This window comes from Lytechinus pictus, chromosome 12 (assembly GCF_037042905.1).
Source record: "Lytechinus pictus isolate F3 Inbred chromosome 12, Lp3.0, whole genome shotgun sequence".
NCBI classification, from domain to species: domain Eukaryota; kingdom Metazoa; phylum Echinodermata; class Echinoidea; order Temnopleuroida; family Toxopneustidae; genus Lytechinus; species Lytechinus pictus.
Genome location: NC_087256.1, coordinates 30,376,023 through 30,394,388, shown reverse-complemented (window position 1 = coordinate 30,394,388; position 18,366 = coordinate 30,376,023). Strand labels below are relative to the sequence as shown.

At 34.2% G+C, this 18,366-nt stretch overlaps 1 protein-coding gene across 1 annotated transcript in view; it reads left to right on the top strand.

Annotated features, from left to right (window-relative positions):
- The window catches only part of LOC129272776 (exportin-7-like), a 53,897-nt gene that overhangs the window by 19,353 nt on the left and 16,178 nt on the right, over positions 1 to 18,366 (top strand). Inside the window, exons 13-20 of the mRNA XM_054909878.2 lie at positions 257 to 380; positions 2,049 to 2,154; positions 4,030 to 4,165; positions 4,835 to 4,908; positions 7,682 to 7,826; positions 10,033 to 10,260; positions 11,367 to 11,455; positions 17,866 to 18,056. Of these exons, the coding sequence (XP_054765853.2) occupies positions 257 to 380; positions 2,049 to 2,154; positions 4,030 to 4,165; positions 4,835 to 4,908; positions 7,682 to 7,826; positions 10,033 to 10,260; positions 11,367 to 11,455; positions 17,866 to 18,056 (1,093 nt within the window). The remainder of the gene's footprint in view (positions 1 to 256; positions 381 to 2,048; positions 2,155 to 4,029; positions 4,166 to 4,834; positions 4,909 to 7,681; positions 7,827 to 10,032; positions 10,261 to 11,366; positions 11,456 to 17,865; positions 18,057 to 18,366) is intronic.

Below are 18,366 nucleotides of genomic sequence, written 5' to 3'. Positions count from 1 at the left end.
AGATTCTTTGACAATTGCTCCCAAGACAGTTGCTCCTACTTAAGCCTAACGTAAACCTGAACTTTAAACCCAACTCTCACTTTCATCTGATCCTCACATTTTGAACCAAAAATCACTACCCGAATCCTAACCTTATATCTTTGGAGAAATTATAGGAGCAGCCATCTCAGGAGCAAATGTCATATTTCTTGGGATCACTCTCAAGGGGGCAGTAAAATTAGCAATATATGTATATTATTCTCTTTCATTTTGACAGCTGTCTACCATAGGTCGGTGTGAATATGAGAAGACCTGTGCACTCCTCATTCAGCTCTTCGATCAATCAGCGCAGGATTACCAGAAGACCTTACCTTCAAGCCCTGAAATGGCCATACAAGAAGGTATGTGCTAAGACCTCCCTATCAATGGTCTAGGACAGTCATGGTACAGATTTAGTTTCAGGGCCATTCTCTACATAATTTCACAGTTCATGAAATGTATGGTAAACTGCCGATTTGTCTATTGCCAGCTCGTCCACTCATCACATGGTCTACCTTCATTTAGTCTAATGCCATTTCGTCCATCAACATTTTGTCTAACAATCATTTGGTCCAGTAACCATTTGCTCCAATAATAACTTCGTCTAATCACCAGTTCATCTATGACCATTTTGTCTAATAACCAGTTGGTCTAATACCCATTTTCTTTTCATTAATTTTGCCCAATTAACATTTATCCAATTAGACCAAATGGTTTGTGGACTAAATGGCTATTGGACCAACTGGATATTAGACGATATGGTGAGTGGAAGAATTGGCAATCAGACCATGTGGATAGTAGACGAATTGATGATAGACCAAATGATAGTATATAATTTGTAATTAGATGAAATGGCATTAGACCAATTGGAAATAAACCAAATGTATGACTCAACCATCTTTCCATCCACACACTCATGCAAGTTGGAACACAAATTAGATAGCCACACAATGCCTCCACTTTCTGTGACCAGGGGGGTGTTTCATGAAAGATGTCAGCGCTGACTAAATTGTCAGAGCTGACAATTTCAGTGAAATCCTTGGTTTTGATTGGCTGTTACCATGGTAACTGTCGGAGATCAAATGCAGATTACAAATGATTTATGAATGTTGACAAACCTGTTCGTATTTTCAAGCTTATGCATTACTGGCCACCGAGCACGTATGTATGGCAATCTGCCTATCTTTATTGAAAGAAAATGCAACGGAAACCACGCAAGAATCTAAGGCTACAGACCGAAAGATGGCTGGGAGACAGAATTGTGATGTTTTTCTGAGAAATGTCATCTTTTTAATTGTTCCGTGTATCTATGAGTAGAATACCAATCCTCTTCTCTTGCTGATCTTTTGTTTTTAACCATGACATAATAATTGTAGAACTCTGTTTATACTGCTACCAATTCTCAAGGCAGTTTGTTATGTTTGATCACAAAGTAAGTGCTATGCATAAAGGTCAACAGCATACAATAAAATAACCCTTTTGTACATCCAACCCCCCAATGTTCCCCATTCGTACTTGCTCAAACTATGATAATTTGATTATGACACATCACATGAATTCGAAAACAGACATAAAATCAGGAAAATCTAAGGAAACATTTACATGGTGATTTGGGGCGATGTCGCACCAAAATGCACGAAAGAGCCCTGGAAACTCGAAAAAGGGGAAAGGTTTTATCAATATTTTTGTCTGACAAGTTGTCAGATCTGACAACTTTCCTTGATTTTGATTGGCTGAGAAGCACTGTTACTATGGTAACTGTCGGATAGATCGTCCGACAAGTCCTTTCATGACACGCTTCCCTGGAAAATCCCCTTCCGTTGCAACGTTAAAGCTTATCCAATGATGCAGTTTCAGGTAGAGAGTTATGACAAGTAACCTCTGAAAATAAGAAATTCCTTTTTCCCTGAAGATTCCACATATAGGTGATTGGAAGTACATGATTCAATTTTAATCATTCATTTTTTTCTTGGCTGTCATTCCTCTGTTTAATACTCGTACGCTTCTCCTCTTCCTCCCATTGGTGACAGGTCGATTGACTTGGCTTGTGTATATCATTGGTGCCGTGATCGGTGGTCGGGTATCTTTCACTAGTGCGGATGAACACGATGGGCTCGATGGGGAATTGGTCTGCAGGTAAAACAACATCATATTCCCTTTGCTTTTGTAATCGTATATAAGCATGCTGAATCATGAAACGTGTCATCGATTGTACAAAGCAAATATTCAATGACAAACTTGCTGTCATCCAATCATATGGGATGATATTGTTAGTCGTCATTGATGACAAGTTTCATGAAACAGGATCCAAGGCTTGACACTAACGGGCAGTCCCCTGAGGGAAAAACCCATAACGAGTTACCCCTATACCTTACATTATCTCCTACTCACCCCCCCCCCTCCACCTTTTTTGTTTAAAAAAAAAAGGCCTTTAAAAGATAACACTCCTGGCATATTCTCTTTTATTCTATTTATTTTATCACCACATGAAAGGTATTGACTATTTTAACCAGTTTGAGGGGGTAAATGCTGACATATTTAAAAAAAAGATAATTACTACAGTGACAACTTTAATAGAAAAGTGTAAATTTTGCCCTTATTAAGTTTTTAGAGGCTGTCCCAAATAATTATATTTTTAAAGATAAATACATCGACTCAAGGCTGGGAAAGACGAAACATAATGCATATCTCTTATAATGCAATGTTTTCAATTTCATTCAGATAAAAAAAAATGTATTCAAAGTGATTGTCTTACCAACACATCTAAATTTTTAATATGTGATATTCAGACTAATCAGACATATTAATGCATATGTTTGCTTTGAATTATTATTCATTGTTTCAATTGAGATTTTATGTGGATTTATGGTAAAGGAAAAAAAATACATGGGCAGTGGGCAAAGAAACATTATTTTATCAAACCCACTTGATTGCAAAAAACCACAGAAATTGATATCAGGATTTGAATTTTGATGAAAGTATACTTTGGAGTGAACAAATTTTACCCTTAAGAGAAAATCGTTCCCCTTCCCTCATAATATGTGGAATTTCGCCCCTCTTTTTCTCAATATTGGGAATGCATCGGCTGTTTAGCATTCTCCTCCATATTCAACATTTGATATACATGTTGTTGAACTATTAACCATTAATTTTGTCCATCTCAAACTTGTTTACATTGAATAGATATTAGTTATTGTTTTTGTTGTATGCATGTCATTTTTTCGGGAAATCCAGGATATATATATTAAATAAAAAATAATAAGATGAAAAAAGGGAACAACTTTAATACAAAAGTGTAAATTTTGCCCTTATTAAGTTTTTAGAGGCTGTCCCAAATAATTATATTTTTAAAGATAAATATGTTAACTCAAGGCTGGGAAAGACGAAACATAATGCATATCTCTTATAATGCAATGTTTTCAATTTCATTCAGATAAAAAAAAAATGTATTCAAAGTGATTGTCTTACCAACACATCTAAATTTTTAATATATGATATTCAGACTAATCAGACATATTAATGCATATATTTGCTTTGAATTATTATTCATTGTTTCAATTGAGATTTTATGTGGATTTATGGTAAAGGAAAAAAAATACATGGGCAGTGGGCAAAGAAACATTATTTTATCAAACCCACTTGATTGCAAAAAACCACAGAAATTGATATCAGGATTTGAATTTTGATGAAAGTATACTTCGGAGTGAACAAATATTACCCTTTAGAGAAAATCATTCCCCTTCCCTCATAATATGTGGAATTTCGCCCCTCTTTTTCTCAATATTGGGAATGCATCGGCTGTTTAGCATTCTCCTCCATATTAAACATTTGATATACATGTTGTTTAATTATTAACCATTAATTTTGTCCATCTCAAACTTGTTTACATTGAATAGATATTTGTTATTGTTTTTGTTGTATGCATGTCATTTTTTGGGGAAATCCAGGATATATATATTGAATAAAAAATAATAAAATTGAAAAAGGGAATTTCTCTCTTGTGTTCTCTAGAGTACTGCAATTGATGAACCTTACTGATGCCAAACTATCACATGGAGGCTGTGAGAAGCTAGATATCGCAATGCTTAGTTTCTTTGAACAATTCACAAAGATATATCTTGGACACCAGATACAAAAGTCATCAAAGGTAAGCACTCTGTATGGCTAAATAGGGTTATCTTATAGAATAGGGGAAAGAAACAAGGAGGAATATAGTATAGGAAGAAGAAGTAGGTCCTCATTACATCCATCCATCAGCGGCCTCAAAATCTTATTTGCATTAATTATTATAAATCATTGTTTTATTAAGTTTCCCTTCATTACTCATGGACATTTTTTTTCTTCTGATTTTTAAATTAGATCACCTCTGCTTTATTGCAATGAAATAACTCTCCTCTACTATAATGTCGTGGAATACACAGGATTCCCAGCCCATCAGGGACAATTATTTTACTCTTTTCCAGTCAGGGAAAAATCAGGAAATTTGATAAAATATACCTCAAATCAGGAAATCTTTCAATCTGAGGGACGTGGGTTCGATTCCCAGCTATGCCGATTTTGTTGTTGTTTTTCCTTCAGCAAGAAATTTACTCACATTGTGCTGCACTCAACCCAGGTGTGGTAAATGGGTACCAGCAGGAAGTAATTCCTCAAAAAGCTGTGAGCACCAGAATCGATAGACTAGCTTTAATAGCCGGGGATATATAGGAGCACCTAACAAGGTGGATACGTGTGCTATATAAGTCCTATATTGTTTTTATTTTTATTATGATTTAATCATTGTATATACCAATTAATTTTTTTTTTGTATGAACAGCTATACAGAACATTATCACAGGTACTAGGACTCCAGGATGAATCCATGGTGCTCAGTGTATTCATTGGTAAAATGTAAGTTCACTTTCCATTCCAAGGTATTCTGCAGCTGTATTAAATCACGTAATCCGGGCGAGACTGCCAGAGGCGTTGCACTTGTTCATGCTAAAACCTTCCAAATCAAACCCCTTGTCAAAAAAATTATGAATTGAATTATGAACCAGATCCAGAGAACTCTTGGAAAAGATCCAAATAAAGTGAGTACACATCCGACTTCATGCAGTGTTCCCAAAATGTATGGGATAGCCACACCAGGCGTTTGTATATATATCAAACCATCCAGATCCAGATTGTTGACCCCAAGATGACATTTTTAAAAGATCTGACATTTAGAAGCCATGTTCTTAAAGTCACATGGCTTTAGACTGGTATTCTGGCCTTTCCGATATTTGCAAATTTACTGCTCTCAGAAGGTAAATCAAATGATTGGATGAAATCTGTTATGCGACCAATCCTTTTTAAAGCCAATTCAAAATCCTTTAACTGGTATATCACTCAGTTCATGGCTCTGCTTTACAGTACAACACTGCTCTCATTCACACCTACACACCATCTAGGCTTCTACGCTCCAGTGACTCCGGTCTTCCTACTGTTCCAAAATGTAAAACAAAGTTGGGGGAAAGGGCATTTATCCATGCAGGCCCTTGCTATGGAATTCCCTCCCACGAGAGATCCGGGATAGGAAGTGTGTCAAAACCTTTAAGATTAAGCTAAAAACTTCCCTCTGTAACTCATTTTATCAGTGATGATTTTTTTGTTATTTTGTTTTGCTCCCCCCTTCACTTGTGCGCTCTGAGCATCTCTTATGAAATTATTAATAAGAAAACTTGCTAATGACTGGTCCGAATGACTATTTCTCTTGACCAGTCATGATTTGAGATAAGGATTGTTGATCTCATAACAGGGATCAACTCAGTGTTAGATAGCATGTGATACACATCATTTTTATTAGGCATTAGAATAATTGCACACACTTGTTAGCTTTTGAACACCCTTGGCTATGCCTCGGGCATGTGGGAACTTTTCCAAAGTTACCTCGTGCAACGTTGATTATTGTATTATTTGTATACTAATACCCTTGATGAAGTGTATTATTTATATACTAATGCCCTGGATGATGTGTATTATCTGTATACTAATGCCCTGGATGATGTGTATTATCTGTATTCTAATGCCCTGGATGATGTGTATTATCTGTATACTAATGCCCTGGATGATGTGTATTATTTGTCTACTAATTCCCTTGATGAAGTGTATTATTTGTATACTAATGCCCTGGATGATGTGTATTATTTGTATACTAATACCCTGGATGATGTGTTTTATTTGTATACTAATACCCTCTATGATGTGTATTATTAGTATATTAATGCCCTTGATAAAAAGTATTTGTATACTAATGCCCTGGATGATGTGTATTATTTATATACTAATGCCCTGGATGATGTGTATTATCTGTATACTAATGCCCTGGATGATGTGTATTATCTGTATTCTAATGCCCTGGATGATGTGTATTATCTGTATACTAATGCCCTGGATGATGTGTATTATTTGTATACTAATGCCCTTGATGATGTGTATTATTTGTATACTAATGCCCTGGATGATGTGTTTTATTTGTATACTAATGCCCTGGATGATGTATATTATTTGTATACTAATGCCCTGGATGATGTGTATTATTTGTATACTAATGCCCTGGATGATGTGTATTATTTGTATACTAATGCCCTGGATGATATATATTATTTGTATACTAATGCCCTGGATGATGTGTATTATTTGTATACTAATGCCCTGGATGATGTGTATTATTTATATACTAATGCCCTGGATGATGTGTATTATCTGTATACTAATGCCCTGGATGATGTGTATTATCTGTATTCTAATGCCCTGGATGATGTGTATTATCTGTATACTAATGCCCTGGATGATGTGTATTATTTGTATACTAATGCCCTTGATGATGTGTATTATTTGTATACTAATGCCCTGGATGATGTGTTTTATTTGTATACTAATGCCCTGGATGATGTATATTATTTGTATACTAATGCCCTGGATGATGTGTATTATTTGTATACTAATGCCCTGGATGATGTGTATTATTTGTATACTAATGCCCTGGATGATATATATTATTTGTATACTAATGCCCTGGATGATGTGTATTATTTGTATACTAATGCCCTGGATGATGTGTATTATTTGTATACTAATGCCCTTGATGATGTGTATTATTTGTATACTAATGCCCTGGATGATGTATATTATTTGTATACTAATGCCCTGGATGATGTGTATTATTTGTATACTAATGCCCTGGATGATGTGTATTATTTGTATACTAATGCCCTTGATGATGTGTATTATTTGTATACTAATGCCCTGGATGATGTATATTATTTGTATACTAATGCCCTGGATGATATATATTATTTGTATACTAATGCCCTGGATGATGTGTATTATTTGTATACTAATGCCCTTGATAAAGTGTATTATTTATATACTAATGCCCTTCTTAAAGTTTATTATTTTTATACTAATGCCCTTAATAAAGTGTATTATTTGTAAACTAATGCCCTTGATAAAGTGTATTATTTGTATACTAATACCCTCTATGATGTGTATTATTTGTATATGTAGTCCTGGATGATGTGTATTATTTGATTTGTATATTAATACCCTCTATGATGTGTATTATTTGTATACTAATGCCCTCGATAAAATGTATTATTTGTATACTAATGCCTGATAATGTGTATTATCTATCAACCAGAATCACCAACCTCAAATACTGGGGAGGCAGCGAACCCATCATCTCAAAGACGTTACAGCTTCTCAATGACCTGTCCGTTGGGTATAGCAGTGTCAGGAAGCTGGTCAAACTAGAAGCAGTGCAATTCATGTTAGCCAATCATACAGTGAGTAATACAAGAACAGAATCGCACCTTGTAAGTCACATACAGTGGAGTTTGTTGGAGTTCCTGAAGTTTTTCGGAAATTTTGTTTTTAAGCATGCGTTTATCATATTCAAAGGTAAATTCTGCCTGGAGGTCAGCTCCCAAGGTAACTTAGAATTGTTTTCGAAGGGGTTGCCTCTTGGGTGAGGTGATCTCACAGGGGGACAAATAATTGCATGAAGTTTCCACCGAGTGAAATGCACTCTTCAAAGATGTTCATTGGGCAATTTATTCACATGAGGTAACCTCCTTGGGAAGTTATGTCTGGTGGGTGTTTCATAAAGCTGTTTGTAAGTTAAGAGCGACTTTAAGAACGACTGGTATATCTTTCTTACACGCTAAATAATCGCCAATGAACATTTAATGGTGAATATCATTTACCACAAGAAAGGATCACCAGTCGTTCTTAAAGTCGCTCTTACGAGCGGCTTTATGAGACGGGTCCCAGGGATTATCGTCATTGTTATGGCTTGATCGTGGCATAAGTCATCCCTAATGGAGTGTGGGCTCATCATACTGTGTAAAATTAATGGAAAACATGAACACCAGTAGAGCTCAATCACATAAAGACCCACAATGAATTAGGGGTATGAAAATAACTTTTTTTTCTACAAGAAAAAAAGTCTACTTATAAATGTTTTAAAGTCTTTAAAATAATTTATTTAAAAAAAAAAAAAATCAAGAAATGATTTCAAGTAGCAATCAATTTCAAGATAATTTCATGATAAATATATTGAACATGACTTTTTTTCGTATGATACACATTTCCCATAATTCCTTGACCAAAATATCTCCCGCACAAGGTCAAAAGAATAGTGCCTGGGTGAGCTTTCTGTATTTAATACTCTGATCAGATGTAAAGAAAAACAATAAATCAGCATATCTGAATCATGGAAATGTACATTTTCTGCTCTGGAAAATGGTGGTGAAAAATAAGTTAATATTTGAAACATGCAAATGCATGTACCCTAGATATGGTTTTTTGTTTTTGCATGAGATTGTGTTTGTTTCAATTTGTTTTTTTTGTGTGTTTTTTTAACATTATCATCAAAGGGTGTTATAGTTAAAGTCCATTGAGTTAATGTTGAGGATAAAGTTTTCTTTATATGAATGTGATTTATTTCGGGCAAATTCTTTCGTATTTCTTGGTGTTATACCTTTTGTTTTTCAATATTTTAAGTGACTTTTTTTGCAATTATAATGATCTAAGGTTTAATTACGTTTCAATATCCTTTATTTCCCCCAAAAATACTGATCTATTTATCACTTTTATCTGAAAATAAATTTGAGTTGAAATTGTTTCTTTGAGAAGCCTTTTTTCTATTTTGCATTAATATGCATCCATTTGAAACCAGCTCCCTGGTTGTCATGAATTTGGTCTCAAAAGATACTCAGAAATTAAGAAAAAAGTCAGAAAACTGCAATGTTGTAAAAATGCTTCTTAGTTTGATTTCAATATGCCTGAAAGAGGCACAAGTCATTCCTTGTCTTTCTTCAGCCAAATTACTTTTTCTCTATTGAATTACAGGGACAGAATATTTTGTAATGAAAATGTTGAAGGCCCTGTCACATCTGTTCGTGCAAGCCTTACAGGTGATTGCCCGCAACTCACCTGCAACAAAGTTTTGAGCATGTTCAAAACTTTTCTGCGTGCAAAACAGACTTGCGTGCACTTCTGCGGGCAACTGCGTGTGAGATGCGTGCGAGATACTGTCAATGCAGGTGACCTGCGAGTTGCAAAAAAGTCATCCGCAAGTCACACGCAAGGCTTGCACGGAACGATGTGAAAGGCATTGATGTTTACACCTTTGCTTTATGCCATAATATCCTTACTACTGAGAATTGATATTTCAGTCTTAAATCACATTATTCGATTCATATTTTAGATTTTTACTTTTAAATAAAAACCATCACAAACTGTGCTGCACCCCCTACAATTACAATGTCCAAATCTTGAAAATCAGGTAAACCAAGATGACTTGATAGTCGCTGATGATGTCAGACACAAAAGGAGAAGACCAATAAAGTATTAGCAAATTTTCTTAATGACCAAATATCTAGTTCCTCTTGAAATGTACATTATATCAAGAAAATGAAGTTTGTGAAATAACTGATTAATCTTGTCACTGACATCACTTTTCATTGATAATCTCTTATACCGCCACAGAGCGACCATTTTCCATTTCTTGGCGCCAATGGCACGCTATCAGTCCACGACATGAGGTGCCGGTCAACCTTCTACACTGCCCTCGGTAGGTTACTTTTGGTAGATCTCGGAGAGGACGAGGAAAGGTTCGAAACTTTCATGGTACCACTCACGACGGCCTTTCAATATGTTGGCAACCAGCTGGCTAATGCAAAGACAGGTTCAGGTTGGAATGAAGCTAATACGAAGGTAAGATTCTCACCAGTTAAAACACTACATTTACTAATTGATCGTAAAACAAATTGTGTTTGATTGCATTAACCACAAGGTACAATCAAACATGGAAAACAAATGGATTGCTAAACTATGTGTCCTGAAACATAAAGCGATACAGTCATTCTTTCTGGTCTATTGTAATTCTATACTGAATGGTTTCCATTGTACCTATGATTGATAAAAAACATATAATGATAATGTGACTTATAAAGCGCCATATCCACTCTGTAGAGTGCTCAAGGCGCATAAAGAGCTAAGAGTGAAATAAAAGAATTCTGAGAAGATTTTTAAAAGTCTCTACAGAGATACCTTTTTGTATGTCTTGAGGAAGACTATCCCACAAAGTGGGGCATGCATAGGCAAATGATCTTTCATTAATTTCATTGATTGTGTATCATTCATTTTGAAAGTTGCTTGTGCGATAAGTTTAAAATTGAATTTTGTAATAGAAGTGTAATGTAATGGAAACTGCATAGAAGAGGGCTTTGAATAATACCTGGGATGTAGGCATCTATAGTTGAAAACATATTTCCTTCTCGTTGACTTCTCATGAAGGATTCTGGAACACTGCTGTAATGGCACTGTACAGCATTTGAAACAAGGATAGGTGAAACTTTCATCTTGGTCAAATTTCTCTTTTCTTGAAGTTGCAAAATTTGAACAAATCGGATTTGATGCCGACTACAGATGGGCTCTCCACTACATCAGAGGGGAGGTTGTTCCATTCATTGATTTATGAAAATAAAAAAAAACATAACGAAAGCTCTCATTGAATTAAAGTGTACACTGAGTAGACAGTAACATCGAAACTGATTAATGGTAAATCATATGAAATCTGAAAAATATTTCAGATTTATAAGACCTTTTTACAATCTCTCGCATCCCATATGATATCCTTTCATGATTTATTGAATTAATAAATGAATTATTCTGTGCATGGTTTAAAAAAAATGGGGACTTAACTGTTGTTGACCCTTTGTAAATGCTTTTTTTAAAGTTTCTTTCCATTTAAGACCAAAAAGTTTTGATTTCGGATTTCTATATATTTATTATTTTTGTTTGTTTTTTGTGATGTGCAGAGGACACTCATTGGGCTAGCCCGAGACATCCGAGGGATTGCGTTTGCTTTCAACACAAAGACAAGTTACATGATGCTCTTTGACTGGATGTATCCTTTACTTCATCATTTTCTTGCTTGATTGTTTTATTTCTGATTATGTAAGGCTTCCCTTTCATTAATTTGTTATATTTATACATACAAACACCTGGGGCCCGTCTTACAAAGAGTTGCGATTGATCCAATCAACCACAACTATGGAAAGCCAGCAAAGTCAACATATGAAATACATGTTTGTGTTAGATGTTTTCTGGATGTGATGTATACTCAAACAGCCATCAATGTCTTGACAATTTGGTGTGCTTCTCTTTGTTTACAAAAGACATTGTACAACTTTCCTCCAGGAAAAATTATGATGTAGATGGATTTCCATATAGTTGAGGTTGATCGGATCAATAGTAATTCTCTATAAGACAGGGTCCTGATGGGTGTGTTATAAGTTGTTCGTAAGTTTTGAACGATTTTAAGAATGACTGATGATCCTTTCTTATGCGCTAAATAATCACCAATGAACATTAATGGTGAATATCATTTACCAAAAGAATGGATCACTAGTTGTTCTTAAATTCACTCTAAACTTACAAACAGTTTTATGAAACAGCCCCCTGGGAGATTATTTTATTGGTTTTCGTTCAAACTTATTTTCTAAATTATTAACTCAACTTGCATTGAGTAGGTAATAACTGAGTAAGTTGATGAAAATAAAGTAATGATGAATGTAATTGAATGAATGAATGTCTTAGTGAAAAAATAAATAAATATAATTATTAGATGGATGAATAAATGAATGAATATATGAAATATTGAATATTGAATTTATTGAATTTCCACAATCAAAATAAAAGTGTACAAAGTAAGCATTTTATAATGCAGTGGAGGAGATAACAAAAGTAAAATTACTTATCTAGGTTATCCCCTTACAAAACAACAAGTACACATAAAACATATAAAATTATACATTTCAATGTAATACAGCAAAAAAATCACTAAGTAAATAATTTACAATTAAACATAGTTCTGTATATACTCACACAAACACACACACACACCCACGCACACACTTACACTTTATACACATGCAGGAAAATCCTATCTCTTATTGCGCTGTAACAAAAAGTGCCTATATCTCCTTTTGAATGAGTTCAATGTTGGTTTTTCTCTTATAATTACTTCAATATTGTTCCAAATTTCTGGACCTTTAAAGAAAATAGAAAATTTTGAGCTGTTTGTTCTTGTTTGGGGAAAATGATATTTGCTGGATGATCTTGTATTATAATTGTGAAAATCAGAATTGAATTGAAAATATTTTGAAATTTGAATGGGAATTTTATTTCTGCAACAAAGATACATAAAAATTCCAATATTATAGAGATTTAAATCATAAATATTCAAAATCTGTAATTGAAAAAAAAAGTGGCTTCGAGTGGGCAAGATAAGAGGACTTTGTAATGATACGGACAATCTTTTTCTGCAATAGGAAGAGTCTGTTTATATATGAGCTATTTGAATTACACCAGGCTATATTACAATAGTTTAAATAAGGTAAAATAATTGAACTGTATATAGTCATCAATATGAATTTTGGCAAGAATCGTAATCTGTTGATAATACCAACTCCTTTGGAAACTTTGTTACAGACGATACCAATGTGTTCATGCCATGTTAATTTGTTGTCTATTGTCACCCCTAAAAATGTTAATGAAGATACTAATGAGATTTTTTTATTCCCCATATTTACATGAAATTGAGTATCTAAATGCTTATTCGTAAATATCATGTAATTTGTTTTTTTAATATTAAGTACTAGTTTATTTACAGATAACCATTTATCTAAAAGTACCAATTCACGATTGAATTTATCGTTTAGTAACTGTGGGTTTGTATGTGACATGAAAACACTGGTATCATCTGCAAACTGAATAAAATCAAGATGGCACGATACATTGTATATATCATTCATATAAATAAGAAATAACAACGGGCCTAAAATTGAACCCTGGGGCACTCCACATCTGCTGCATTCTGTTTCGGAAGTAATATTGTTAACATATACAAACTGTTTACGATCAATTAAGTAGCTTTGACACCAATCTAATAACACACCCCTTATACCATAATTACTGAGTTTGTGTAACAAAATAAAATGATCGAGAGTATCAAAGGCTTTTGACAAATCAAGAAATAAACCCAACATAATTTCTTTCTTGTCAAAACAATTGCTAACTTTATGGATGAACTCAAGAAGTGCAGAAGACGTGGAATGCCCCGGTCTAAAACCATACTGACGTTCTGAAATGATATTACATTTTTCAAGAAAGTCATACAACCTGGAGTAAAAACACTTTTCAAGAATATTAGAAAAGACAGGAAGAACAGATATGGGTCTGTAATTACTTACATCATTATGAGCACCACCTTTGAAAACTGGAATTACTTAAGATATTTTCATTTTATCAGGAAATACACCTTTAGCTATAGACATATTGAAGATTTTACAAAGAGGAACACAAATGACATGAATGACACGTTTAACAACAGATATGTGTACATTATCAAAACCAGGACTGGAATTCTTTTTCAATTTACAAACTATTTCAATTATTTCTTTACAAGTGACAGGCGGAAAAAATGCAGTTTTCACATTGTTCTTTAAGAATGATTGATAATTTACATTAGAATATTGCACATTTCCCCTTAAGTTGTAACCAATGTTGACAAAATATTCATTAAATATGTTAAAGATTGCAGATTCATTTTGAATCAAATTATTATCATGAAAAATTTCTACTATTTTCTTCCTATCTTTCTTTTTTGTACCAAGTATGTCTTGTAAAACATTCCATGTTTTCCGCATGTCACCCATAGCATTATCAAATTTATGTTTATAAAAGTTATGTTTAGCTTTTTTTAGGTCATTGTTCAACTTGTTTCGAAACTTCTTATATTTTTCATGTCTATAAGCTGTTCGATTCTGAAGATATTTTCTATATAACTTGAATTTGTTATTGCACATAATACTTAGTGATCCATGGTTTATTTTGTTTACTCTTTTTTATTTTTACAGTTTTAATAGGGAAACAATATCATGATAACATTCTAAAAATTGATGTAGGAAACAACTGTAACTATGATTTGGATCTTCATTAATAATCCATTTGATATTCTTGAGTTTATCCATAAACCTACCTATATTTACTTCACTAAGGTCACGTTTTTCAAAGGAATATGATTGACTTTTATTCTTTTCTTTTTTACAAATACTAAATATAGGTAAATGATCGCTGATGTCTGCAACCAACCACCTGACATAATATGTACAAGTTTATTAGTAAAAATATTGTCTAAAAGGGAACTTGTATTATGAGTGGTACGTGTTGGAAAATATATTAACGGATACATAGAATTGATCATGAGAATATCTAAAAATTTGTCAACTGTTGCACTATTAAGGGAATTCATTAGATCGATATTAAAATCCCCAACTAAGAAGAGATCTTTATTTCCATTATTAACAGATTCTAGAATAACATTCAGCATTCCAAGAAAAATAGGAATAGATTGACCTGGAGGTCTATATATTGAACCAAATACTGTTTTTTTGTTATAAGTATTAAATTCAATGAAAATGGATTCTATACAATCATTATTCACATCAAGATCTTTTCTATGTATAAAGTTAAGATCATTTCGAATGAAAATCCCTACACCACCACCTCTTTTCTTTTCTCTTGATTTTCCAATAAATTCGTACCCACTTATATTAAATGGGATATCATCAGGTTTTAACCAAGTCTCCGAGACTCCTATTGCACAAAATGTAAAATCTAAAATACTAAGTAGAGATAAAAGAGAATCACCATTTTTAAATATACTTCTACAATTTACATGCATGCATGAAAATACATCTCTTGATTCATTCATCTCCAGATTATTAATGCAACTATTGAATTCCTCAGGTATATATACATGTAACTCTTTGGCGGGCTCACTATCACAATCTTCATTCAAACTTGGAGATAAAAATTGTCTCAATTTAGAGATATTTACGCCATGAACAGATTTGCTTGAACTGACAGAAATAGGCATTTATCCCACAATACACATACATTCACACACCTACATACAAATGCATACAATAAATAGATAAAAGAAATAATAAGTAATTAGTAATAAGTAAGAAAATAGGAAAAATAGGAAATAAGAACCAGAAACCTTCAACATACTTAAAAATGATTGCAAGCTAAGCTATACTTCCGGATCAAACAGAGTTCCAATCTAATACATTACAAAAGTTCAAGGTCTTTGGTAGAGGTGATCATTTTTTTTATTTCATGTCCATTTGTAGTCTTGATGGAAGCAAATATCCTGCCGTCCAAAGACCAGGAGGAACTCACTTTTTGGTGCTTAAAAGTTTGTGACAAGAGATGATTGTTGTACTTCGTCAGATCCTCCATCACAACTATCCCAGAGTTCTTTAACTTACTACGCTTCTTGATGAATTCATACTTGGTCTTATGCGACATAAATTTCACGATGATTTGACGTGGTTTGTGAATTTCCTTGGCAGCACTAGCATATGAGTTTTCATGTGTGGACTGGAAATTCTTTTTTTCAATGCGATGTGAGCGATCAATGTCCTGTGTAGAGATGTGGATACCAATACGTGATGCTACTTCTTGCACGACATTATCGGTGACTTCATTGGCATTTTCCTTTATTCCCAAGATTCTGATGTTGCTTCTCCTGGAGTATTGCTCAAGGTTGTTCAATCGAAGTGACAATTCCTCAACAGATTCTTGCGTAGATTGCATCTTTTCTTGGATTCGTTGGAGATTATTGATTTTATCATTAATTGATGATTCACATTTATGAAGAGCATTCAGCTTTTCATCTAGCATTTCCTTCAATTTATTTTTTCCCGTTCTTGCATATGTTCGTCGAGCTTGATACGCTCTGTTTCCATGGCCTTAGCTACAGCAGACTGAACAGCTATATCTATTCTTTCAAGAAGATCCTTAGTCAAATCAAGGTTACCAAGAGATGGTGCCTCATCAGATTTATCTTCCTTACATTCTGAAGAACATGCTACTTTTGATACAGTTTTCTGAGATTTATTGCTGGAACGAGTATCAGGCATAGTTCTAGATGTGTGCTTTGACTTTTGACAAATAAATATAAGAATGCAATCGGAAGAGTGAAATTCAAGACTTACTAAAGCACATGTAGTTGAGGAAATGTTTGTATTATCCACCATCAGAAGAAAGATAATGTGGGACTGAAGTGAAGATTCAGCAAAACCATGACAGCTTGCAGATATAAAATATTGGTTCCTGGTTCAAAATGAAGTTCAAAACTTATTTACATGATGGAAGAAATAATCCAGAAGGTCTGTATAAATCTTGCACAGGTGCCTCTCTAACAAGTACAAACGTCTGTGTCAATCTCAGTTGCAAATGTACGAAACTCTATAAATCTCGCAGTAGGGAGAAACTCTATAAATCTCGCAATGAATTGGTGAATAAATGAATAGTTCAATTAACACTGTAGAAATGTGTAATGTTGTTATATATCACTTTATTTGCAAATCTGCACATTAAAGGAATACAATGTACGCCCAGGACATTTCTCTATAATGAGAAAATGCAGGGCAATAAAATTCACTATACAGAAAAAAAAAGCTTTAAATAATACAACAATCAATATGGAGAAAAATACTGGGAAGTGCAACGAGGTTAGCATTTCTCTATAATGAGAAAATGCAGGGTAATAAAATTCAATATACAGAAAGAAAAAAAAACCTTTGAATATAATACAACAATCGATATGGAGTACTGGGAAGTGCAACGAGGTTAGCAAAGGGAAGGAAAATGGAGTCCGACTATGTACTTGAAACACGGAGAGGGAGTTTGTTTTCCCACATATTCAGTTTTTTGGAGTAATAGATGACAAAAGATGACACGATGGCCAATTTTGATATATTCTTTCGGAATTGTTTGAGATGGACGGGACTCCCAGTTTCCTTCAGCAGCCGCTTTAGCCTCGTTGCATTGTCCGGTGAGATGTGGCCTCGAGAGCCGATTTCCAAAGGAAGGAATACCACTGAATATCCATTGCTTTCTATATCTGTGACTAGGGGGGCGTACTTGTTTGATTTGAACTCATGTGCTTTGGATATGTTCATTTCAAAAGGGACTGATAATTCGAGTATGAGAAGTTTCTTTGTGTTCCTCCAAAAAATGCAGATATCTGGTATGAGATTTGTTTGAGTGCATTCTAGTGGTATGGTAGATATTCTTTCCTTTGTCCATCGCCCTTCCTATTATTCTCATCATCATTATCATCATTTATGAATAAATGAACAACAATTGAATTGATAAAAAATTATTAGATCATTAAATAGATAAATAAATGAAATGAAATAGATAACATCAGTCTTCCTTGACCAAGTGTTTTTTGTCCAGCTACCCTGCCTACACCCCTGTATTACTGAGTGCCATAGAGCTGTGGTACCACGACCCATCCGTGACCACGCCCCTTCTTAAGCTCATGGCCGAACTGGTCCAGAATAGATCACAGAGGTTACAGTTTGATGTCTCCTCACCAAATGGCATCTTGCTATTCAGAGAAACCAGCAAGATGATGGTAGCATATGGTGAGTCAAGGGAAACAACTGCAAATATTTCTGCCCGACTTTGGCAAAAGGAAGCAAGTGACACCTCAGTCAAATTTGAGTTATTGTTGTTTCTGAAACACCCTTTGTATGTTGCACGTTCAGGCAAGATTTGGAGAAGAAATGATCGTTCTATGGAAAGATATTGAAGAAAATATGCTGTTAACTTGCATTGACGCCTGTGTAAATGACAAACACACATTGCTCGTTTACAGCAAATGATCCTTCTGTAACTTGCTTCCTTTTGCCAAAGTACGGCAGATTTGTGTAGAGGTGTTGTGGCTCAGTAGAT